A 26,499-nucleotide genomic window follows, 5' to 3' on the forward strand; every position below is an offset into this window, starting at 1 on the left:
GTCTAGGCTGGAGACAAAACACACAGAATCACCCACAGAGGTTAGTACTTAAAGCTATGGCACTGCACTGAATGACATTTCCTAGGAAAAATGTATAGGAGGTGAATGTGGTTAAGGACAGAGCTCAAAGGCCCTCCAATTTAGAAGTATGACAGGAGAAACAGTGAAGAAAAGGCTCACAAAAGCCAGGTGCAGGGACACTTGCCTGTAATCCCAATACTTGGGAGACAGACAGGAAGATCATAGGACCAAGGCCGGCCTCAGCAACTTAGTGAGGCCCCCAGCACTGTTTCAGAACAAAAAAATAAAAAGGGCTGGGGGTATAGTTCAGGTCAAAAACATGAGAGAGAGAGAGAGAGAGAGAGAGAGAGAGAGAGAGAGAGAGAGAGAGAGAAGAGAAGAGAGAAGAGAGAAGAGAGAGAGGAAAAAATAAATGAAAAGACTCATAGAAGTGACTAATGAAGTACGTAGAAAATTGGAGTCTGGAGTCATAGGGAGAAACAGTTCACTGTAAGACTACTGAGTTGTCACTAGTCACATTGTGAGTAGTACAATAAATACAAAAAATTGACCCCTAGCTTGGGCAAAAAGATGGTCTTCCATTCAACAAATATTTGTGGAGTACTAAATGTGTGCTAAGTAGTGCTTGAGAGACTAGAGCTATACCAGTGAGCAAACATGAGGACTCCTGTTTCAGAACAAAAATAAAGTAGGAGCCAGAGTGGAGCTCAGAGGTAGAACATCTCTGGGCTCAATCCTCAGGCATACACGCATGCACATACGCAGGAGAAAAGGAGAATCAGAGAGAATACAGCAACTCTTCTGAGAAACTTTGAAGACAAAAGCAGAGTAGTGAGGCAGTCTTCAGACAGTGGGCTGAGACATTTGAGAAGAGCATGTTTTATATGCGAAGGGGTCTGGTACAAAAAGCAAAACTACAAAAATGACCCGAGGTGTGTGTGTGTTTTTAGAGAAATTGCAGTGAAGGTAATCATCCCAGAACAGGTGTGCAGCGGGATGTCTGAAGTTAGGGAAGCATTTGTCCAGAGGAGTGAAAGGAGACTGGACAAGGGCAATGAAGTAAAATTCCCAGGCGGTCTCAGACGCCCACTGGGTGCTAATGTGTCTGTGACTGTCTCCTGCCACACTGGGGTGCATGTGCAGAGTGGTGTGGACTCAAAAGACAGCTAGAACTATGATTGAAGATTTGTTGAATGCAATCAAATAAGGAAAGGAGAGACCGTCAGCATTCAAGGAATTCATGTCTCACTCCCAGGCCCAGTGGTAAGAGAAGTAGTAAAAACAACCACTTCAGCTTTGGGGGAGCTATTCTGAAGGGAGAGACGTGATTCATTTAGCGCAAGAACATGAAAGCAGCCGAGGTTGGAGATACAGAGGACAGTGTGACTCTTGGCAAGAGCTGCGCCATGGAGTGGTACAGCCTGACAGGAGTGGGTCAAGGAGCAAAGGAGACAGCAGAGGGCTGGCAAAGGAATGGACAAATCTCTTCAAACTTTGCTCTGAAGATGCTGGAAGGTCAAAGACAAAGCTTGCTTGTGTGTGTTTCAAGATCACAGCACGATTTTACATTAAGGAAAAAGCCTCAGTAGATAGGGTAAAAAACTCACAATACAAAAATGGGGGTAAACCTAGAGAACCTGGCAGAAGCAAAGCCCTTAAAAAGGTCTGAGGACACGGATTCACAGTGTAAGTGGGAGAACTGGACTCAGAACCAGCCCCGAGGAAGGACGGGCAGAGGGGCTGCAGGTGGGAAAGTCGGTGGGACCGTGAAGTGGGACAGTGAGTCAGTTGTCTTCCAAGTCAATCTATGAGGTGAGGCCATCCTCTGAGAGTTGATGGGGAGAGACTGTTGGAGATCTGATAGAAGGAAGGGTGAGGTTGGGAAGATGCTCATTTCATAATTAAATGGAAGATTTCTAATAAATTGTTATAACATTATTATAAATATAATTATAATAAATTATAATAAATTGATTACATTTATAAGCTTTAAAGATTAAGGGAATTCTCTGAATGTACATAATAAGGAAATTAATTTAAAGGAAAATATGTTGCTGTTATAAACTTTCATATAAAAAATTTTTTTATTCCACTGCCCTGTCACTTAAAAATCACAATAATACAAGCAAATACCATCCAATGTCAGACGAGATTAACTGTGATGATCGTTTGTACTATTTAGTGATAAATTCATGATGTCCTGGAAAATTTCAATTCATTTAAAAAAATTCAGTAATTTACAAAATAATTAAGGTTAGCTTTATCTCCGTATATAATTAAACTTCTATTTGGCTTATACAATTCCATTTTCTCCAACTGGGAGCTGTGAAGGATCAAGTCCTACTCTCTTCATTGATATGGCAATATCAAATAAATAGTCATAACATTCACACCTGCAAAAGAAAAAGTGAGAAGAACTGAAGGCGTTTACTGAAGAGGAGCTCCTCAACCTTCCACAGTCTTCTATCCAGATCACTCTGCTTCCCTCCTGGAGCCTGGACATTTTCCCTCCCCCAATCCGAGGCTCAAATGTCCTAACTTTGCTCCACAAATTTTTAAAACATACAAAGGAATTATACTGAATCATATAATCATATTTTATACTTCTCAGGAAGTAAAAGGGTTTTAAATGACTATTTATAAATTTTATATTTTTTCTGTGTGCCTTTATTTTTTTTTTTAAATAAATCTTATACTTAGGATCTGTATCTCATTCTTCTTTGGATCAGTCCATAAAGCCTTCCCAAACAGTAGCTGATCCAACAAATACTTCTCAAACAATCCATACACAACAAAAATCAAATATCTAGAAATAAACTTTTTAAGTTACATTGATTTAATTGATAAAACACAAAAAGAAATCATACTTCATTTAAAGTCACAGAACATATTTTGTTCACTTTCATATTCAGAGCACAGGGACTCATCCCGGGTGCTCACGGGTTGCACTTACATGGTTTTGGCCTTCTCCCACGTTTCTCCCCACACATACACTCCGTGGCGCCTGACCAGCACCGCGCAGGAGTCGGGGTACTCGGTCATTGCACGAGCCATTCGTTCTTTGAGGTCTTTCTCCTCAGGAGTGTTCTCAATAATGGGTACCACTAACATATCATCATACCTGTAAGGTAAAACAGGCCATTTTTCCCCATTAAGTGAACAAAGTATTCACATATACAATTTTTGATTTTTTTTCCAAGTAAATAACTAAGTATTCTCTCTATATCTGGAAAGGCCTCTCAAATTATGAACAAGATATTACATGTTATTCTGTGCATCTTGCATATCTTTATCAAGAGATAGTTTGGGAATTTGGCAGATACTCCTAAATGTGGATGGCATAAATTTGTATAGTATACTAAAATCTAAGAATCATCAAGATCATACAAGTATTCCCTTGAAGCAAAGACAATCATAATATTTGTAAAAGATGAGAAGGAAGTGATAAACCTCGGAAACAAGTGTAGATAGGATTAAAACTGAGCTATATATTAAGTAAGAACTTCCCAGCAGTTACCTCTGTAGGACTCCAAAGTATCTTGAACAGGCAAATCAATAAATGCCAAAGTGATGTGTGGCACCAGGGTAGCAAGAACTTTCGGGAATAATACTTTCAGAATATTATAAAATCTAGCATTAGAATTTAACTTCTACTTTATTCTCAGTGAATACATGTGATGAGAACAAAATGTAACAACATTCAAGCAAATGACTTAGTTACTAATAAAATTAATCTTTATTCTTGAGTCACTTATACCTCCTCAAAGCTCAGTGGAGTCTACCTTTTTGCATGGATTTCTGTTGCACTGCTAATGTAACATATGCCATATTTCACCTCTGTAGTTTGTGAACTTAGCAAAATAAGTTCTGCCTAAAGTGTTACCAGACATACTCCTTCAGGGAAGGTATAGGTTAGGTAGCTATCCTGTGATTAATAACTTGGCCAACCATTATAATTATAGTATGGAGTTACCAATTATTTAATTTTAGATGAAACAGAGGTAATTATAAAGCATCCTCAAGAGCCAGATATAGTGGCACATGCCAGTACTTGGGAGGCTAAAACAGGAGGTTTGCAGGTTGGGGGCTAACCTCAGCTACTTAGTGAGGCCCTCTTACAACCTAGGGAAACCCTGTTTCAAAATAAAAAATAAAAAGCCGGGCGTGGTGGCGCACGCTTGTAATCCCAGCATTCGGGAGGCTGAAACTGGAGGATCGCGGTTTGTAGACAGCCTCAGCTACTTAGTGAGGCCCTCTGCAACTTAGTGAGACCCTGTTTCAAAATAAAGAATAACAAATAGGGCAGGGGATGTGGCTCGGAGGTAAAATGCCCTGGTGTTCCATCCCCAGACCCGCAAATAAATAAATAAATAATAAATCAATAAACAAATAAATAAATAAAATAGGGCTGGGGTGTAATTTGGAGGCAGAATGCCCTTGGGGGCCCTCCTCAGTTACACACACACACACACACACACACACACACACACACACACACACACCCCCTCAAATATGGAAGGAATGAACTGCTAGTCTCAAATATTTCCTCAAACTTGGCAGGAGAACTTCAAATTAAAGTTTTTCTGTATCATACATTGAACAGTCAGATAAAATTTCCGGGTTCAAAATAATTTCACAGCAAAACAAGGCTTAAAATATAATTCAAACCAGTCATCCCTTTTCACACACAAGATACTGATCCTGATAAGTTAAATAAGAAACAAGGCCAGAAGTGTGCGTTGACCATCCAGTGTTGTTTTTTTTTTCCACTCTACAAAGGCATGTTGTTTAGAAAAGGGAGGACAATCCTATTGACAGGCTAATTTCCCCTGGTAAGAACTAAGAATTTTAAAATTGGGGTTTTCTTTTCTTCTTAAGATTTGTCTTCTTTCCTTTCCTTTTGTGCTACAGACTGAACCCAGGGTCTTGTGCATGCTAAGCCCAAATTACCACTGAGTTACACCCCAAGCGCTGCTTTTTTTTTTTTTAAAGGTAAAAAAAGAGCAGAGATTGTTAAAACTGTACCCTCTGTTACTTCTTTCAGCTTTCATTGACCTTTATATTTTGTTTAGATTCTTAGAATGCTCCCCAAATTCAGATAAAGTATTACTGTTTCCTGAGCTAAAGCAATGATCCCGTTACTCATTTCCTAAAAAGGTTAAAAAAAAAAAAATTACAAAGAGGACCTTAAAGGACTATGGGGCTGGGGGTAAAGCTGATGGCAAGGTTCTGGGTTTTATCCCTAGCAACGTGCGCGCGCATGTGCGCGCGCATAAACACAAACACACACAAACACACACACATACACACACACACTCTTACTTTTTATTTTTCAAATTCTGAAATGTTGAATATACAAAATGTATATGTCATACCTAACAAAGAGTATCTTTTCATGGATGCCATTTTTTCCTGCACAAAACCCCGAAGGGTCTCTATTACACTCTGTTTCTACCCCATCCTTCCCTGCACTCTTCTGACCTGTTCTTATTTCTTTATCAAAGCAGTCAGACACATAGGAAACAGCATTGGTAAGGACTCTGCTTCAAGATCCAGATATGGAAAAAGGTAATATGGGGCTGTACTTTCTCTAGTATGTGTATTTTAATATTTAATATTTAACTCTTGTAAATAGGTATTTTCATAATATTGAGGAATGCTTTAGGCACACAATAAATATTAACTGAAATCAAATCAAAAGAACTTCTCTGCACACTAGTTTAATGATGTACATTCTCTTATGTGAAAAAAGGTAAGATATAGCTCTAAGAACACTTTAATAAAACCGGCACTATTTTTCTCTAAACAAGGTAGGCTCTCAGGTTCTGATGGCTCAGGAAGAAGGCTACTCAGCATAAAGATGAAGCTTAGCTTGTGTATGGGCACTGAGCTTCTTTATGCCACTGTATTCTAGATTTATGAATAATAACGTCATTGTTGTGGGCTAATGGACTTATTTAATCATCCATGCTCTTTCCACACCGAAAATTTCTAAAACATTGAGATCTATTTAACTAAGATGACTAAAAAACTTTTTTTTGTGTGTGTGTGTGGTACGGAGGATGGAACCCAGGGACATTCGACCTCTGAGCTACACCCCTTGCCCTATTTTTTATTCTTTATTTTGAAACAGGGTCTCACTAAGTTGCGGAGGGCCTCACTAAATCGCTGAGGCTGTCTACGAACCGCGACCCTCTGGTCTCAGCCTCCCGAATGCTTGGATTACAAGCGTGCGCCACCGGCTGATTAGAAAACTTTTAATAAACAGAAAAATATTATAGAAATATTGAGTTAAATTTATGTGAAGTCTAAACTCCAGTCGCAGTTCAGGTCTCCTAAAGACAGAGTGAAAGCGGGACTCTTGCTCTTTGGGTACAACAGAGACATAATTTGTCCATCTCTATTGTAATCTCAGCCAAGACCTTTTTGTTTTACTTTAACAAACACTTCATGATTCATGCTGCTAATAATTTACCATGGCTGAGGAATGACGGAGGAGGATTTGTGTGATTGAGACTAGATCTAGAAGTATAATATTAAGTGGCATATTATTTTCCATAGCTTCTACAGCATCTGGTGATATGTATAAAAAGATCAATATTCTATTTATCAAAGAAGAAAAAAACTTTACAAATTTTTTAAGCCAGAAACAAACAAACAAAAAAGGCAGTAGTACCTATAATACCCTCCTGAGGTACATTTCCTTATTCCTTTTATCATCTCTTGATGTGTAATTTTAAACTCCCGTCCTGGAAAGAGAAGGGTGGCCATGACAGCAGCTTTAGAGTGCGTATGAATCACTGCGCCTGCTCCTGAGGGAGGAAGAATAAAATCACACGCTCAGCGAGGACAAACTAAACACACAACACGCACATATGCAGCTACAGGCTCACTTATTTTGACATGGAATGATAAGTTGGTGGTGGGTAGAAGGTTAAGTAGGATAATAATAGCTGCTGATATGAGAAATGAATGATTTAAAGTCCTTAAACATAGTAGGTTTTCAAGAAAGGTTAACAAAAATGATAACTACTATTGCTGAGGGGCTCCTACTTTGCAAATACTCGTCACGTGCACGTTTGCCGTACCTCTCATTGTGTAGGCATTCATGAAAAGGGGGGTGCACTGGCTTTTCTTTAGCTTCTTGGATGCTGGAGGTCCACTTATATCCCGTTCATTTATATCACACACAAACATGTCTTCCGGCTATTAATAGGGGGAAAGAAAGGCGGGGAAAAAAAGGCATAACACAGTAGCCATTAGAAATGCCACTTTTATTGAGAAATAAAAAATGCTTTTACTAACCAAAATACTCCTAAGAGTTTTAAAAATCACTTTTCTTTAGAATTTGAAAAAAAATACTGACATGAAGAACTAATATTTTTTTCACGTCTCTTAAAAATAAGAGTAAATTTTTAGAGTAAAATTTTCCTCTCTAGAAAATTAACTGGTACTCAGGCTAATCTCAGTAAAGTCTATTATTCTTTTTGTGTGTATGTGTGTGGTATTGGGAATGAAACCCAGGGGTTTTCTACCTCCTGGCTATATTCCCAGACCTATTTTATACTTTATTTGGAAACAGGGTCTCACTAAGTTGCTGAGAGCCTCACTAAGTAGCTGAGGCTGGCTTCAAACCTGTGGGATCCTCCTGTCTCAGCCTCTCATGTACTGGGATTACAAGTGTGCGCCACCACGCCCGGCTTAAAGCATATTATTCTTAAAGTTCTTTCCTCATCTTCCTTTTCCTCTTTGTTGTCGTCTCCTCCTCCTCCTCCTCCTCCTCCTCCTCCTCCTCCTCCTCCTCCTCCTCCTCCTCTTTCTTCTTCTTTTTTTGTATTGGCGATCAAACCCAGGGCTTCACAAATGCTAGGCAAGTGCCCTACCCACCAAGTTACATCTTCAGCCCCCTTTGAAAACAATTTTATTTTGAGACAAGGTCTTGCTAAGTTGCCCAGGCTGGCCTTGAACTTGTAATCCTCCTGCCTCAGCCTGCTGAGTAGCTGGGATTATAAAAGTACACCACTGTGCTCCCCCACTTTTTAAGTTTCAAGGAAGTTTGTAGATCCACAGATTTTTCTTAGTAATCCATGTTTATTTCTGATTTGTAACTTTCATTGGCCAGGGTTTAATATAAGCTACAATATAAATGCTTTATTAATGAAGCAGCTTTTCTTTTTTCCTGTCGTAGACCAAAATAATATATACTATTATGTGTTTTTTAAGACTAGATTCTGAGTATTATTTCTGTATTAATATATAATGATATGTCTCAAAATTTTGAAATAAAGTTCTATAACTTTAAATTGGAATAGCTTTGCTACTATGAAACATAAATCAGACTGGACCACCTGTTTGCCCCACTAACCTGATATAGCATAAGGCCGCAAAATTATAGTCACTTTTTATTGTGATTTCAGATTATACTCTTTTGCCCTCTACAGGTTGAATGAAATTTCCAAACATATACTGGTTATATGGAGGATACTTAGTAGCTTACAAAAACATTTAATAATTACTCAACAAACACTTAATAGTTACTCAACAAATGTTTATCGATTAAATTATCACAACATAACCAGCCTTCAAAACGAACACAAAGTTTTAGAAGTAATTCCAATTCATAAAACAACAGTCAGCCAGTAAAGAAAAGCCATTTGGGTTTAAAGAGAGATTCTTTCAACATACCTGAATTCGTTCCTTTTGTACTCCTGAGGGGGCAATGTAGATTTCATTGCTGGTAACACAAAATGTAGAAATCAAGTAATTTAACTAATTTTAACTAATAGCTATAATAACTTAAACTAACTTTCTACTCTAGCACAAAGAAAAGCATGTCCTTGCAGTCTAATCATTAATGTTCTTTAAAAATCAAGTCACACAAACAAGTTGCTTGGTTTAATTACAGATTAAGGCTGCATAGAAAGAACGCCAAGCTACTTTAATATCTTTGTGCACAGCTGGTGACATAGCAAAATATTGGTAGTTGCTTTTGTTTTCCACATTTTCATATATATTTATTTTCATGGTATAAAATGTATGGTAATGGGCTTTTATCTAGTTAGAAGAAATAAATTCTGAGTATGTAAGGTTAGCACCTGGGCACACTGAACAAGTACCAGAGTTTATCCTATCACTTGTGAAATGCAGTTATTAAAATTTAATCGGGGGAAATGTGCTCGATAGCTTTCTGGTCATGCACAGTATCAGGTGTAATTTTATTGCTTCAACAGCTATTACAAACCACGATGTTTAGAGACCTCTGCTGGACAGTTTGTTAAACTGCAGCATTATCATAGTTAATTTTTATAATTGAGCTATGTTGCTTATTTGGAAAGCACATGCTATCTTGGAAAGTACTTGGCAATAAAGTTAAAAACAATTACAAAAAGTTAAAAATATAGGAAGAAAGGCTACATGAGAAGACCTCATTATTACAAGATGCTGTCTACGGGCAATGCTATTCTCTACCATTTTCCACAAAGCATTCTCAAATTTGATTTACAAATTAATTTCAACATCTTCTCTAAATTGTTTCAATCCTCAACAAAGGTCCTTGGGCTCATTACTGGTTTACCTCTGAAAGAGTATTAGTGAGCTGCCACACAGATGCCAGCTGAGGGAATGCCAGCACGTGATGTTACTGAGGCCGTGGGGACCTGAACAAGCATCAGTGCTTTGGTGGAAATGAGGATGAGGGCAGGTACTGCACTGTCAAAGTCAGGGCTACTGATAAACCTGCAGGTGTGGCACTAAAGAAACTTGAGGTGAAATGAAGTTTCGTATGGTTCCACTGGTCAGTTAAAGTCTAGAAAAACACCAGGTAATGCGGGGCAAACAGTAAGGTACACCCACACACCAGAATTAGCTGTTGTTCTAAGCTCTGTGGCAGCAGCACGGATCACCAAGGGGCATCCTCTGGAACTTGTGGAATCACTGTTTGCCAGGCCCTTTACCGTAAGAGTGACCTACAAATCGCTTGGAAGAAACTCTATAATCGTGGGTGGTACACGATCCACTCACTTCCACAGGCAAGTGAACGCATAGGTCTTTTTTGGTGTGTGTGTGTGGTGCTGGGGATGGAACCTTTCTACCTCCAGGCTATACTCCCAGACCTATTTTATATTTTATTTGGAAACAGGGTCTCTTAAGCCAGTGAGGCTGGCTTAGAACTCGCACAATCCTCCTGTCTCTGCCTCCTGTCTCTGTCTCTGTAATCCTCTGCGGGGATTACAAGTGTGTGCCACCACACCCGGCGCATAGGTCTTTTGTGTAGGGAGAAATTTATGCAGCCCTGGGAACAGATGGAAATAATGTACAGAATGGCCTGCTGGTAAATAACATCCACTTACAAAGTAGGAAAACCTAGGGTATTTATTCTGTTTCTTCAAGTGACTTGGCACGCTAAGTCCATTTTTTACTACCATTGTAAAACAGGAATCATTTAGGTTTTGATAAACTTTCAGCAATTAAAAGATTAGCTAAGGAATCCGGCATGGTAATACATGCTTGTAATCCCAGAGCTTGGGAGGCTGAGACAAGAGGATTGTACAGGTTCAAAGCCAGTCTCAGCTACTTAGTGAAGCTCTCAGCTACTTAGTGATACCCTATTTCCAAATAAAGTATTAAATAGGTCTGAGGGAATAGCCTGGAGGTAGAAAGCCTCTGGGCTTCACCCCCTAGTACCACCACCAAAAAAAAAAAAAAAAAAAAAAAAAAGATTAGCTAAGAAATTCTTAGTCTAAAACACATCTCATTTCCACAAAAAAAGATATCTGGAAAAACATACCAGAGATTAATGTTGTAAGCGAAACACAAAAAGCATTTTGAATTTCATGGTGTTAAGTTTTGGAATTTACTTTTCTCGACTGTTCTTTCACTGTGTAGCAAGGAAGGAAAAAAAAATCGAAGAATTCATAATGTGTGTGCATTCAGTTGCTTCTGTTTTTATTAACTCTATGGGCAATAAGAAAATCATTAGAAATGACTATGCCCCAATGATCTTTTCTATGATTTAAAATTAACTGTAATCCTAAGAATGTGCAACAGGGTTATGTCTCTGACATATCAATATTATATTGTGAAAATAAATGCTACATTTGAATGGTAGTTACATTTGAACCTAAACACAATGGCTGATGGGTATCCTGAAGTGACCCTGATTACGATTTTCTTAGTCTTCTGTTTCCTCCTTCTGATTTAACTCTTATGTGTATCCTAAGCTGTCCTTTATGTGCAAACATGGTTTAGTACCACACAGTAGTGTAAACTGGAATGATTTCAGCCATGCCTTAGAAGCAGTTAATAATTCTGTTACCAAAGACTGTAAGTACTACTCTGAAAACACAATCTGACTTTGCACTACATTCCAAATTTATTTGGCCTAAGAGTAAGAAAAAGCAAACCAAACTATCACTAGTGACGTAAGAATGACGTTGTTGATGAAGTTAGTGATGTGGGCTCATGAAGTCACTGAAATAGGAGGACGAAAATTCAGTGTTTCACTAGGAAATACCTATTCTACTTTTTAAACCAAAAAATAAAGTTCCAGTGTCATAGACTGCTCTTTCCATTTGTGACCTCCAGGAGGAGCTCCTCACCTAAGAATCTAAGGAAAATAAATCATTTTATACAGGACGTAACCTTCCTATAAATTGATTGCAGCACTATAAAAGCCATTTAATTTTAAAAGATGTGCCAATAAGTGGTTTCTGGTGGCCACACACAATCACAGTGGATGGATTAATAAAATTCTGCTACAAGTAGCCCAGAGGTAGAAAGACCCTGGGTTCCACCTCCAGTACCACCAAAAAAAAAAAAAAAAAAAAAAAAGAGTCCTTTATGACTTTTTGCAAAAACAATAAAAAAAATCCTTGATTCTGCATTTCCGTATTTAATTTTCCTGTTTTTTCTCTAAAAAGAACCAGTTAGAAATGGTTTAGTTTGGTTTGACAGAGAACTCTATTCTATACATACAAAACTATTTTCTGTACATGTAAATAGATAATAGTTAACTAAAGGCAACATTTAGAATATGATTTATCAGAAATTATACAGTAGGGAAAACAAATTAGTGGGGCTCAACTTCTATATGGATAAGTGTAACAAGAATAAAAGGTTGTTGGTGTGGGGTTTGCCATGAACACCCCAACTGTAAAGTTTGGGCATAAATCTGAAGTCCCGCACAGCCACTGCTGAACTGACACATCAGCAGCTGGGGTGATGGTGAGGGGGGCGCAGATGGATGTAGAGATGAACCATGAGGAGCAGGATTACTTGGGGACTTGGAGTAGATGGAACTATAACAGCAACCTCTTGTGGTATGACTTAAAATTCTTTCTGTCCAAACTGTTCTGATTTTATTTATTTTATGTTTTATTTATTATGTAATGTGGCCTACTTAGAGGATCGATGCCCCACCCCTACTCACACACGCTCAATAGCATATACATATTTTAATAATCTAATTTTGTTAAAGAAAGTGAATTAAGGTAAAGAAGTAAATCAGTGTCACTCAGTTTAACATTTAGCATCCAGACAGTAATATTCCTAAAATATTTCAGGAGGAAAAACATTTTTCCCATTTCAGAAACCTTTGAGAGAATGAGACTTCATAACCTTTATATTCAACTGTAAGATATTTATTCTTCATCTTCTTGGAGGAAAGACATTAAATAACTCTAATGAACGATAAAAAGAACTATCCCCCCTCTGGTTCATTTCAAGTACAGTACTTCTGTTTTTGATTTCTGAGAAATAAAGAGCAGCTTAGAATAGTTTATGGTCTTTCTTTTGACTCAATAAAATACAACTTTTAGAATTTTTATTTAATTAAATTAATTAATTTATTTGGTGGTACTGGGGGTGGAACCCAGGGGCTTTTTACCTCCGGGCTATACTCCCAGACCTATTTTATATTTTATTGGAAACAGGGTCTCACTAGGTTGCTGAGCGCCTCACCAAGTAGCTGAGGCTGATTTCGAACATGTGCAATCCTCTTGTCTCAGCCTCCCAAGTGCAGGGATTACAAGCGTGCATCACCACGCCCGACCCCAACTTTTAGAATTTTTTATGGTTAAAAACTTGCATTTAAGTTATTTTTCCCCCCAGCACTGTGGATTGAACCCAGGGGCTTAATTCTAACTCTGAGCTACATCCCAGCCCTGTTTTTTATTCTTTATTTTTGAAATAGGGTCTCACTAAGTTGCAGAGGGCCTAAGTAGCTGAGGCTGGCCAAGGAGCCGGGATCCTCCTGTCTCAGCCCCCCAAGTACTGGTATTACAAGCCTGTGCCGCCATGCCTGGCTAAGTATTTTTAAAATATGTATATAAGCTGGCGTGATGGTACATGCCTGTAATTCTAGTATTTGGGAAGTTGAGATTTGCCAACCTCAGAAATTTAGTGAAGCTCTCAGCAGCTTAGAGAGACCATGCTTTAAAATAAAAAGATAAAATAGGGTTGGGGGTATGGCTCAAAGGTAGAACCACTGAGCTTAATCCCCAGTACTCTCCTACCCAAAGCACACAAAAAAAGTATCTGAACCTCTGAAACAAATTCTGTTTACCTAGAAAGGATTCTTTATAATTCCAGACATATGAACATAATTAGCAGTACATGATCTCACTTTGTACTCCAAAGACTGAGGACCAAATTATTCTGATTAGAAATTATGATTCATAAATCTTTAGGTATTTATTATAACTGCAACTTTGTATATTGGTTCCATTTAGTTATGCAAATAGTTGTTTGACCATCTAGAACCTAAACTAATCCACCATCTGTTCTTTGGAGAAAACACAGACTTAGTTCCCAGGGATCTACTCATATGGAGAAGTCTCAGAAGAAATCAGCCAGAAGCTTACCCATGTTTCAAGCTAATTCCTCCTCCAGTTCCAGTGACCCAGCCCAAATGGTAAAACTGTTTGCAAAGTTCTGGGATCAGGTATCTTGGATGTTCCTGGTTCTAAAAGAAAAGAATTAGAAGAATGAGAAGAGTAAAAGGAGAATGAGGAGGAGATATGACTTTAAAAATAGACATTATTTTATCAAGTATGTATTCTAAGCAGCCTTAAGATTATCTGCCATAGAGTATGGTACAAGAAAAAAATGATTACAAACATTATTTTGTTTTTAGTGTTTACAAAGTGGATTTAAGCCGGGTGTGGTGGTGCATGATTATATCCCAGCGCTTGGGAGGCTGAGACAGGAGGATCGCACAGGTTCAAAGCCAGCCTCAGTTACTTAGTAGGCTCTCAGCAACTTAGAGACCCTGTTTGCAAATGAAGTATACAATAGGTCTGGGAGCATAGCCTGGAGGTGGAAAGTCCCTGTGTTCCACCCCCAGTACCACCTAAAAAAAAAAAAAAAAAGTGGATTTATTGTATTACTTGGTAATTGAGGATTATTCTGTATAGGGCCATATAGTTTAGCACCATGGAGAGGACAGATGGGAAAATGCCCAATGTTCACTGAAATGACTGAAAGAAAACAGGCTCTAAAGCTGAAAGGGACATGCTTCAGTCTGTCCAGAAAAGTGGTTTATGCAAAACACCTTCTCCATTAAAGGCAAAGTATAAATTGCAACATTATGATAGTTACATATTTAACACAAACTGTGTTGGTTCAATTTATTTTTATTTTAAAAATGGCCTGTCATTTTTCTAAAGTGATTTATTGTTTTCTCTTATTTCAAAAGTAATATATACTTATTATGAAAATAAAAACAAGCCAATGACAAAAAGACTCAGAAACTATCACAATTAGTACCTGCTGGGTCCATTCCTACAAGGATATATGTCTACAGGCACACACAAATAAATGGAAATAAACATCAAGCCTTATTTATATAGGAGCCCAATAATCCTTTAGAAAAAACATACCAACATTTCCCCCTGCTTTTTGCTTTTACAGCTTAAATGAATGAAAGGAATGGTCGAAATACAATGAAGTGTGACATACAACTCTTACCATAAAAACGAGTTAAAATGCTGAAAAAATTCTTTTATAAATATTTCAAATTACATTGCTGAGCTGGCAAAAAAGTTAAGGTTTCACAGCGGCCATAAAAAATGAAAGTGAGACTACCTGGGAGGGAGGGAGCTCAAAGCCTCAAGTTTCCTAAAGGTATTTACTAAACTCTCAGGACTGTGACCCTGAACTTCAAGTCTGATAGGGATGCAAGCCATCAGAAATGAGTTCAGCCCTAAAGCCTATTCAAAATCCCAGATAAGCTTGAGACTCTCAGGGCTATACCCTTAAGGCAAGGACAAATAAGAAATAGATGCATTAGCAGCAAAGCACAGCTAGGAAGCTTCCTTTATTATCTTGGTCCCAGTAAAAAGGGAAAATAAACACCACTGAGTCCAAAGGATCATCAGCTGTTTAGCCAGATCCCTAAAATTATAGTGTGTTTCCAAATTTACTGCTAATGTTCTCTATTTAATTTTAGATAATTGGTGGAGGAACCTTCAAAATATAACATTAGAAACACAAGAACCGAGAACTTTCTTGAAGTTCTGATTCAACACAGGCTGGGGAGTTAGCAGACCCACAGTCCAATCCACATCACACCACTCACTGCTTACAGGACGCTGGGTTTCAGTTTACTCATCCACAAAGAGAAGGCCGTGAGGAGTAAAATGAGATGCGATGGATATAAAACCCCCAGAACCATATGTGATATAATCAATGCTAGTTTCCTGCTTCAAAATTATCGCTTTTTAAAATTAATTTTATTTTTACTTATAATAAAACATATTTTACATCTGTTCTTAAGAAATCCAGCCAAAATTAGACACGATCTGTGTAATTTGCCATTTCCTTTTTTAGAGATATAAATGATATTTTAATTACATATTAAAGAACAGCTAATGGGAAGACTCCTACAGTTCTCCAATCCTTAAAACCACATTTGCACAGCAAATTGCAAACATTACTTAACACAGTCTGTTATTATGGGTCTCTTCTTCCCTTTTGTCTTTTGTAGTACTGAGGTATTACAGCAATTAGCAAGATTCCTACTATAGGAATAATGATAAGGCAGCTGCTGTTAGTATATTTTCATTCACTTATTCGGGCCCACACAATTATAATTAAAGTAAGACAATCGGTTAACAGGCACTGGTAGAGACATATCTGATGAAAATGCAGTCATTTAAACTGTTCAGAATAAGATAGTAAAAATCAATATATATGCAAGAATTGATAAGGTTTTGTACCTAGTTCTCTCCCAAATGTGAATAGAATTACCTTTTCATTGTTAAAATAGGTTTCCAATTAAAACATAAACTGTGAAATATATATCTAAAGATTGACTTATAATAGAGGTGAGGGAGAAAAATATTTAACAGTATTTAGTATACATTAAAATATTAAGAAGCTGGGTATGATGGCATATACCTGTAATTCCAGGATTACATGTTTGAGGCCAGCCTCAGCAACTTAGCAAGACCCTGTTTCAAACAAAACAAAACCCAAAAAAATAACAAAAAGAGGGACTGGGCATGTGACTCAAAGGTAGAATGCCCGAGATATCTACTCATAGCCAATAATGGCTAATTTCTTTCCCCACCTTTACTTTCAACTTAAGCAAATTCAAGCTTAGGTTTATCTGGGAGACTCATACTAGTATAAAATAAACATATATCAGGTCAGGGGTATTGCTCAGTAGTATAGTGCATGCTCGGCATGAGCAAAGTCCTAGGTTCTATACCTCAACATAAAAAAACGTGTCAAAGATATTATTTAGCTCATCAACTAATAAAGAAACTAATGAGATGTTAGAACTTGTTCCAAAAGAGAACTTAGAAGCCAGACATAGCGGTATATACTTGTAATCCCAGGACTTGGGAGGCCCAGGCAGGAGGATTACAGGTTTGTGGCAGGCATCAACAACTTAGTGAGGCCCTCTGCAATTTAGTGAGATCCTACTTCAAAATGAAAAATAAAATAGGGCTGGGGTATAACTCGGAGGCAGAATGCTCCTGGGTTCAATCCCCAATAACCCCCCACCACACATACATGAATTTAGCACATTCATAATTAATCAAGAATCTTGAATTTACAAATAAACCAAAATTAGATAATAAATTAGGGCTGGGGGTATAACTCGGAGGCAGAATGCTCTTGGGTTCAATCCCCAATAACCCCTCACCACACACATTAATTTAGCACATTCATAATTAATCAAGAATCTTGAATTTACAAATAAACCAAAATTAGATAATATCCACAGGGTAACAATAAACTGAATCTCCACCGAACACAATTCACTGTTATGAACAAGTTATATGGACTTGTCAGTATTCTACAATCTACATGGTTGTAAAAACAGCTTAAAGATGATCCTGAGACCCAGGAATCTTCACTGATTTCAGTCTTAGGATGGCACCATGTACATACAGCTGACTTTCCCTCTGGGCTTGGTCTCTGTTTCTTTCTGCACATCTATTTCATTCTCCTCTTGGTACACTGTTGGTTTGCTCTGCCAAGCCACCTTCACTTAGACACTCCCTCTCTCCCATCCACATTGGCCACACTAAAAATTCTTCTCTTTTTCACATCAGTCAAGCGCTGACTAGACATTAAGACTTGGAGGCTGGTTTCCACTTTAACCACCACTGGCTGTGTGCCCTAAAACAAGCTGGAGACACTTTCTGGTATCAGTGCCTTTAAGTCAATCATTTCGATCAGTGATTCTGGGACTTCTCAATTTCAACACAAGTTTTCTTTTTTTTTCTTTCTTGGAATTAAACAAGGTTGCTGAGTTATGACATTAAATAGATTTAGAGATGGGCCATCCCCTTCTTAAAAAAAGGTATATTTTTAACATCAAAAGAGTAGGAAGAATAATCTCAGAACTAAGGTGGCTTTTAAAAAACTGAATACAAGCCAGGTGTGGTGGCTCACACTTGTAATCCCAGAATTCGGGAGGCTGAGACTGGAGGATCACTACTCAGTGAGGCTCTCAGCAATGCAAGAAGACCCTATTTCAAATAAAGTATAAAATAGGTCTGGGAGTATAGCCTGGAGGTAGAAAAGCCCCTGGGTTCTACTCCCAGTACCACAAAAACAAAAAACTGAATGCAATTACACTTTGTGAAACTCAAATTTTCACAGTCCTTGTTTTTCTTACTTTATAAGGTCCTACTAAAAATCCTCTCAGGTTCTATTTGGGGGTAGAGAGGTCATCTTTTCTATTTGGTCTCCTTGCCTATACAATATCTCCTTCTACTCCAGGTTATCCTCCACTCTTCGAAGATACTAATATACTACTTGGATCACTGAACTTCATCCTCAAATCTTCTAATGCTCAAATATCATATCTTTGGACTGTTAGGCTCTTTCTTGCCCCAATTTAGCTTTTCAAGTATTTTCTTTCATTATTTTTTACATAAGTTTTCCAATTCTAAACAACCTATTTGTAGTAAGTCAGCCTCCATGCTGGCTCTTAATGATGCCCACCTCCTGAGAGCCATCTCTGTGCACAGTCCTTTCCCATTTTATCAGGGTTGATCTGTGTGACCCAGAAACCATGACAGAAGCGACAGTATGTCAGTCCTGAGATTAGGTCACGAAACGGTAGCTTCTTGGTTGGTCTCTCTATGGGGATCACTGGATCTGGGGCATAAGGATAATCAGACCGCCTATGGAGAAGGCTACTGGGCAGGGAACTGAGGTCCAAGTCAATGACCAAAGAGGAACTGAGGCTGCCAGCCTCCCTTGAGTGAGCTTAGAAGCAAATCCCACAGCCACTAGGGCCTGAGGTGACCATAGATCTGCACAACGGCCTGACCGCCTGCCATGCATGGGCTCAGCTGCTCCTGGATCCCTAATCCTCAAGAAACTATGGGAAACAATCATTGTGTTTTCACCTGCTAAATTTTGGGGGCATTTGCTGTGCAGCAGTAGATAACTAAGATATGATTTCTTACCCCTCAAGAATATTTTCTTTTCCCCTTGTACTGTTACTGCTCATGCTGGACCACCAGTCCCTACAAGTCCTCCTTGTCAGCCTTTACACCAGGCTCCCTATCCCCTTCCCTCATGGTGCCCTACTCATCTTCCAGTGGGAAATGATCATCCCTTTCTCCAATGCTGTGCTATGGCATTTGCTCTCTGCACTTTTCTTCTGTTATTTATCACACATATGCTTCATTCATTCACTCACTCATTCAGACTCTTACTGAGTGCTAAATATTGTAATAAGTCTGAAGAAACATAAGACAAAATCTTTGCTGTTGAGAAGCTCAATCTAGCCAAGACATTCACAGTTCTAAAATGACAATGTAATATATAGTGCAAGATGGTCCAGGGCATTACTGTGTCCAAAACTACTGGTTGGAGTGAAGAATAGTCGAGAAAAACTTCCTAGAAGAAAGAATGATGGATAATTGAGGCCAGTGTTAATGAAGGATGGTGGGACTGTGCTTAGTAAGCAAAGAAGAGCGAGAGAGCCAGGTATGGTGACGCCTGCTTATAATTCCAGTACTTGGGAAGCTGACACAGGACTGCTGGTTAGAGGCCAGCCTTAGCAATTTAGGGAGACACTCTGCAACTCAGTGAGACCCTATTTCAAAATAAAAACTAAAATGGCCTGGGGTATAGCTCAGAGGTAGAATGTCCCTGGGAAAAAGGACATTTTGAACAGCACTCTCAGTAGCTGGGAGTGGTTACAACTTAAGAGTTATAACCTTTGGGGTAGAGATGGGAGATCTTTTATAGTAGACACAGGAGTTTGGGACTTATTTTATAGAAGACTGAAAATCACTGAGTTTAAATATAAGCTGACATGAACAGATTTTGTTTTTAAAATGTTTAAAAGTAAACAGAAGAGGCTGAAGGTTGGTGACCAAGAAAGCAAAGGATTAGACTAACAAGGAGGGTGCCAAAAGATTTTAAAATAAAATTTGTGGGCGTGTGTATGTGTTTGTATGTGTTACTGATACTGAACCCAGGAGCATTCTACTTCTGAGCTATAACCCAACCCTATTTTATTTTTTAAACAAGGTCTTAATAAGTTGTGGAGGGCCTCAGTAAGTTGCTGAGGTTGGCTATGAATCTAAAATCCTCTCGTCTCAGCCTCCCAAGTACTAGGATTACAGGCATGCATCACCAGGCCTGGGTTAAAAATGAATTTTTAAGGGATAGCAGAAATGGACACAGAAGAAATTTTAAAAGTTAAACAGAAAGAAAGGACTTTTGGGTGACAAAACCAAAGAAAATGTGGGCTTCAAAGACTTCCAAATTTTTGGCTGGCCAAGCAGCTGAGTGGGGAGTGATAGCGTTCATTGGGATGTCAGTCATAAATATCTACCAAGGGCTGAGTATGTGAAGAGCACTTTTCTAGGCCCTGGAAATTCAGCCATGAACCAGACAAAGTACTAGCCCAGTATGGTGGCCCGGGCCTGTAATCTCAGTACTTGGGATGCTGAGACTGGAAGAGTATAGGTTCCAGGACAGCCTCAGTGAGTAGAGATATTCTCAATAACCTAGGGAAATGCTGTTTCAAAAACAAAACATAACAAGGGCTGAAGGTGTAGCCCTTGGGTTCAATCCTCAGTAACACACACACAAAAAGAGACAAAGTCCTGCCATACCCTAATAAAATTTACACCCCTAAAAGAATTTACACAGTAGGGAAGAGTTTTTTTTTTTTTTTAAAGTAAACAGAAAAGAAATAAGTTGTAATAAGTGGTAAGAAAAAAACAGGGGACTTAAGAGAAAAAAATAGCAGAAATGAACTTTGACAAAGGCAGTCAAGGACTCTCTGAGCAGATGCATTTAATCTGTGGCTGGTGTGTGATGAATGAGCGCAGGGGCACACACAAGGTATTGTGTGGAGAGGCAAGTGCTCCAAGCAGAGGAAACAGCAGGTATGAAAGCGCTGGAATGAGAAGGTACTTGGCAGGTAGACCAGTTGGCCAGGGCAGAGTGATGAAGTGTAGCCAGTGGTAGAAAATGACTTTGTAGGGACCAGATCATACAGGGTTTGAAAGCTACTCTGATGAGAATGGTCCTTCCAGAGAGGAGCTGACTCAGTGAGACAGACAAGGAGAGAAGAAAGAACTTTAAAAGGTGAGAGGCCTGGAGATCCTAGTGGAGGAACTGGGCAGCTTTTATTTTATAAAATGATAAGTTGAGCCGGGCGTGGTGGTGCATGCTTGTAATCCCAGTACTTGGGAGGCTGAGATAGAAGGATCCCAGTTCTGCAGCCAGCTCCAGTGAGGCCCTGTTTCAAAATAAGGAATTAAAAAAAGAAAAAGATAGGGCTGGGGATATAGCTTGGAGGTAGAATGCCCCTGAGTTCTATCCCTAGTACTGCTAACAAACAAACAAACAAACAAACAAACAAAAAACTGAGAGAGAGGAGAGAGAGAGAATGAGAGAGAGGGGGGGGAGGGAGGGGTAGGTTGGGTTTATTTTTAGATGGATCTGTAGCAGAAAGGTGAGGACTTTCCTATCTAATGGTTTCTCTTTTCTTAGGTAGAAATGAAGTCACAAGCAGAGTGAGAGTATAGGGACAGGGTATGATAGGCATGACAAGAGAATAAAGGTATAAAACTTATCTTGGGGAAGGGACATTAGAGAGTGGGACTACTAGAAACAGGAGGGTTGGTGGCCATGTTAAGCGCTACTTTTTTTTTTTTTTTTTTTGGTGGTACTGGGGTTCCTGGAAGCCCTTCTATCTCCGGACTACACTCCCAGACCTATTTTTACATTTTTATTTGGAAACAGGGTCTCCTAAGCCAGCGCGCGGCTGGCTTCGAACCTGCGCGATCCTCCTGTCTCTGCCTCCCAAGCGCGGGATTACAAGCGTGCGCCACCACGCCCGGCTTAAGCGCTACTTTGAGGTTGAAATCACTGAGCATGAAATGAGGCCCCAAGGCAGTCCTAGAATATATATTCCAGCAATATTCAGCTGCTAGTGAAGGCACAAAGGTGGTAGGCAGCAAGGATCATCCCCACTAAGGGTTTTGCTTGGCCAAGTCTATTTGTACATTGAGTCATCCATAACCTTAAGTAACAACTGCCTCAATGGATGTAGAAGCCAGATCACATTAGACTTCACTCACTGTCATTGAGAACTGAATGAAACTTGGAGGCACAGAATTGTAACAAGTTCAGTGGTGATGCTATGGAGAAGAGCTACACAGGGAAAGAGAAAAGACAAAATGGTTAATATAATTTCCTATTATATGCAGCAGGAGTCAGTTTTTGGCCATTATAACAAAATACCTGAAATAATTAACTTGCCAAGAGAAAAGATTATTTGGGCTCATGTTTCCAGGCCATGATCAGGTAAATCCAGTGCTTTTAGGCCTTTGGAAGGAGTGCCGGATGGCAGAAGGAGGGCCAGATGGCAACTGCAGGGAGTATACTGTGGAGCAAACCGCTGATGGTCACGGAAACAAGAAAAAGGAAGGACCTCACAATGCCTTTCAAAGGCACATCCCCAATGAGACCAGAAAGCAAAAGAGGGGAGACCCTGCCCCCTTTTATGCTCTCATAACCACACACCTCTCTGGATACACGAACACACAATGCTCTTGTCTCTGAGACTCTGTACATGTTATTTCCTCTACAGGCATACCTTTATTATACTCTACTGCATTTCACAGACATTAAATAATTGAATATTTTTCCAATTGAAGGTTTGTGGCAACCCTGAGTTAAGTTTATCAGTGCCATTTTTTCTAGTAGTTCAGATGATCATTACCATGTTTTTTTTTTAGTAATAAATCATTTCAAATTAAGGTATGCATTTTTTTAGAAAAAATGCTATTACACATTTACTAGATGACAGTATAATATGAACATAACTTTTATATATACTTGGAAGTCCAAAAATTCATGTGACTTGTGATGGTCTGGAACCTCAGCTGTCTCCAAGGAAGATATGAGATGTATAACCACCTTTATTTCATATGGTTACATCTTCCTGATCCTTTAGGCTTTAGTTGATTCCTTTATTTCCTGTTGAGGCACTCTGTAGCTCTCCCATACCTTGAACTTTCTCTCCCATCATAACTGTAATGTCTTCATACAGTCCTTACCGACTTTTTTGTGTCTCCCACTATGTAGCATGCTCAATGGGAGAAAGAAGTAGATGTAACTTATACTATGTGAAATTCCACAATGGCTGGCACATAATAAAAACTCATTAAATATTTGTCGAATTAGTCAGTTACAACTGAACTCTCCTCTTAAGGATAGAAGGCCTCTTTCGGCCGAAACCCCTACAATTATACTGAAATTCTACAATTTATAAAACCTTTACAAATAGTGTTTTTTTTATTATTTGTGTAAAACCAGGCAAACAAATATCTATGGTGGTGGGAGGGGCTAATGTAATTTAGTGTATGCAAATCTAGCTTTAGTACTAGGAGCTATGGTAACCTGGGCAGTATATGCCCCAGGTAAAGGTGGTGCCTATTTGTCAACTCAATCCAGATCTCAGGCAGAAATAAAGGCCAGTGAAATAATGTGTTCTGAAGTTTTAATAAAGGCCAAAATTATTTTAGATTTGGAAAGGAAATGTTTCATGAACATGGAGTGGAGCAAACAAAACATGCCTATTCTTGAAATTATCTGCTGGCCATTTTTGGTTTGAGAATCCTAGGTCCCTTGATTAAAGCTCTTTGATGCTCACTTAGATGACATTCTCGAAGACTGTCCTGTATTCAAGATCTTCTCCCTCCTCATCCAATCATGCTTATCCAGCATCCTAACTTTAAGGCCGTCTTGGCTAATTTGCAAAATAGTCACTTACTCAAACAAAATAACGGCACACAAATGCTTACCAATAAAAAGATCACCTGTGTTTTGAGGAGGCCTTCAGCCCTAAGAAAGGATAATAAAAGTGCTAACTTTAGGGTTTTTGTTTTTTACTGCCTCGTAGGCAAAGTTGTCACACTGTAGAGAAACTGTTTATTCGTCTAGTTCCCCTCTGAATCCTATGCCATTTTTCTTATTCACAACTCTCCGAGCACGCAGAAGGCGTTATCTGCACTGTTGATGCGTGTAGGTGAACGAAAACCATGCAGCCTGACTTGTATCTTTTAAGGCGGCCTCATCCCATAATTAATCTAAACTGAAGGAGGCAAGGAGCAACTCAAAGTAAGGATGCTGGCTCCGGAGGAGGCACAGCTCGGCTGGGCAACGGAGAGCTGGTCGCCAGGGTGAAGAAAGGGAGCTCCCGATCAGCTTCAGCTCCAGTTCCACTCCTGAGTCTGAGGATACCCTCTTCGCCTATCTTCGCGATAAACACCCACGCTCTCCTTGCTCCGTTACTAGTCCTTTTTCCAATCCGCGCTCCAGCCGTCGGACGCCCAGGCAGGACCTCTGACTTCGCAAGCGGCGGCCAGCAGACATTTACACCCGGCAGCTGCAGCCAAAGGAGCCGCATTTGCAGCGCTGAAACCGGACCCCGCGCCAGCACCCCGCCGCCCCGCAATCTGCCGCGCGCCGGGGGCCCCGCCCCTACCTGAGCGCCGCATTGCCGCAAGCAGTAGTCCCCCTCCGGAGCGTGGTAGGCAGACATAGCCCAGACGAGTGTGGACCCGCGGCCACCAACCTGCGCACGACCCTGCACCCGGCGCTCTGCCTAGGCTAATGCAGCCAGGTCCACAAAGCGATCAGGCGGCGATGCGGGCAGCCCGGGGGCGGGGCGGACAGGCTTGGAGGCGGGGTCTGGAAGGACCTCGCTGGTTGGAGGAGCCAACCAATGGGCGTGGCCTAAGCGGTTGGAGGCGGGGCTATAAGGGCGTGTGCGCAGGCCCCACAGGCCTGGCTGCCACGGAGGCGTGGCCACCCGGAAAGAGGTGGGGCCTGAGGGGCCTTGAGGCTGGCAGTCAGGCTGTGCGGCGGACAACCCTGGGAAGGCCGGGAAGATGGCGGCCTCCTGGAGGCTGGGCTGTGACCCGCCGCTGCTCCGCTACCTCCTGGGCTTCGGCTGCAGGCAGAGCGTGCGACTGGCTAAGGGCGCTGCTGGGTGGTCTGTCGGCCCCAGAGCTAGCTGGAGATGGTTGCACAGCACTCAGTGGCTGCGGGGTGAGTGTGGCCGGGGCTCGCTCCGTCTCTGTCCTGCTGTGCAATGGGACTGAAGGCATTCTTGATACGGGGCCTGCGTCTGGGTATGGAGAGACCCTTCCTCCTTCCTCGGGGAAGGGTCTGCTGACAGGGCCTGTGCATGCCTCTGGGGGCCGGCTTGGAAGCTGCGAGAGCTTGAATCCGGCCCTGGCCCACCCGACGGCTTGTGTGGCTTCTCTGTGACCTTGCCTTGGAATTTGGGTAATTTCTCCATCTAGTCAAAGGTTCCTTTAGTGTTGTCAGATATCTCTTGATCCTTTAAAAGCTGGCCTAGGATGCTTCTCAGAGCCGCTGTTAATAGTTTCGTTATCAAGATTCGTTATCAAGATTCGTTATCAAGATTCGTAATAAAGACCCCTCTTAATTACGAATATGGGGAGATCTAATGACTAATTTACATGACTTAATTTGTACATGCATAAGACATTGTAGACAAAAGACTAGGAATATGTTTCTAGTAAAACGTTCACTTGAAAGTGAAAATTTAGGACGGGAATCATAAGAAGTTTACTATAGAAAGTAGCTGTTTAGTAGTGATGTTGGCATAAAAAATACAGTTCTTTCAGTACTTAACAGTATAGTATATAAGCTGCTTGTAAACTGTATGCTGGGGCATTATTCCTTACACGGAAGAGTCTAGGTTAGGGTTTCCGGGAGGGGGTTGGAGAATACAAGCCAGTCGTCATTCTTGGCACCCCGCAGAATAAAATGTAATCTAGAAAATTAGATGCAGTGGCCGTTGCCAATTTGTTTCCACTGCTGGGGACCACAGGAGAGTAAAAATCGCTTATAGAAAGTCACACAGGTGATTGATTGCTTTGAGGTTTCTAATGATTGAGTGATGGGAGTAACATACTTTCATCTTTTTCGTTTAATGTTTCACAAAATATTCCTTGGAACAATGTTCTGTAATAGTTTATATAGTATTCTCCTCCATCTCTAGGTTGTTACAAATTGACCTTTCCTACAGCTCCCAGAGATTATGTCTCAGTGGAGCTTGGGAATGCTTATTATACAACCTTAGGTGAGTTTTGATGTTTTATTTTATTTGATGAGGGACCACACTTCGAGATTCATTGCCTTATAGAAAATCATTGAATCTTAAAAGCTCAGTGTTGAAAATAATCTAGGAAGATTCTTGTCATTGTCGGCCAAAGACCCTTTTGAGAATTGCTTTATGCTCCTTACCCTCTATGCGAAGAAAAAAGCATATGTGCACATGTATGTTCGGTTTCAGAGGTTTTCCTCAGAGCCAGTTTAACTGCTTCTGCCTTTAGAAATTCACTCTTACGCCATCTTTGTTGTATCTTGACATTTTACCTACTCCTCACCCCTCTCCTCAGATCTACACCATGAGCACTTGTCTAATTGAACATCTGTAAGCATTACTAC

The 26,499-nt window shown here is 40.0% G+C and overlaps 2 protein-coding genes across 3 annotated transcripts in view; one reads left to right on the forward strand and one right to left on the reverse strand.

The window, feature by feature from the left end:
- Positions 1 to 2,314: 2,314 nt before the first annotated feature.
- Positions 2,315 to 24,559, reverse strand: APIP (APAF1 interacting protein; the record flags this gene model as incomplete). Its single annotated transcript, XM_080698646.1, has 7 exons — positions 2,315 to 2,414; positions 2,975 to 3,142; positions 6,698 to 6,833; positions 7,110 to 7,227; positions 8,707 to 8,755; positions 13,881 to 13,981; positions 24,503 to 24,559. 7 exons carry the CDS (start codon positions 24,557 to 24,559, stop codon positions 2,315 to 2,317), a joined length of 729 nt encoding a protein of 242 aa, XP_080554772.1.
- Positions 24,560 to 24,902: 343 nt separating this feature from the next.
- PDHX (pyruvate dehydrogenase complex component X) overlaps positions 24,903 to 26,499 on the forward strand; it is a gene marked incomplete at both ends in the record, with an annotated part of 74,591 nt that continues 72,994 nt past the window's right edge. Inside the window, one exon of one of the 2 annotated variants that reach the window (XM_080697097.1) lies at positions 24,903 to 25,068. In XM_080697097.1, the coding sequence (XP_080553223.1) occupies positions 24,909 to 25,068 (160 nt within the window). The remainder of the gene's footprint in view (positions 25,069 to 26,499) is intronic. The other variant, XM_080697098.1, reaches the window with a different exon arrangement.

The sequence above is a fragment of the Muscardinus avellanarius genome, assembly GCF_963383645.1.
Source record: "Muscardinus avellanarius genome assembly, chromosome: 1".
NCBI lineage: Eukaryota > Metazoa > Chordata > Mammalia > Rodentia > Gliridae > Muscardinus > Muscardinus avellanarius.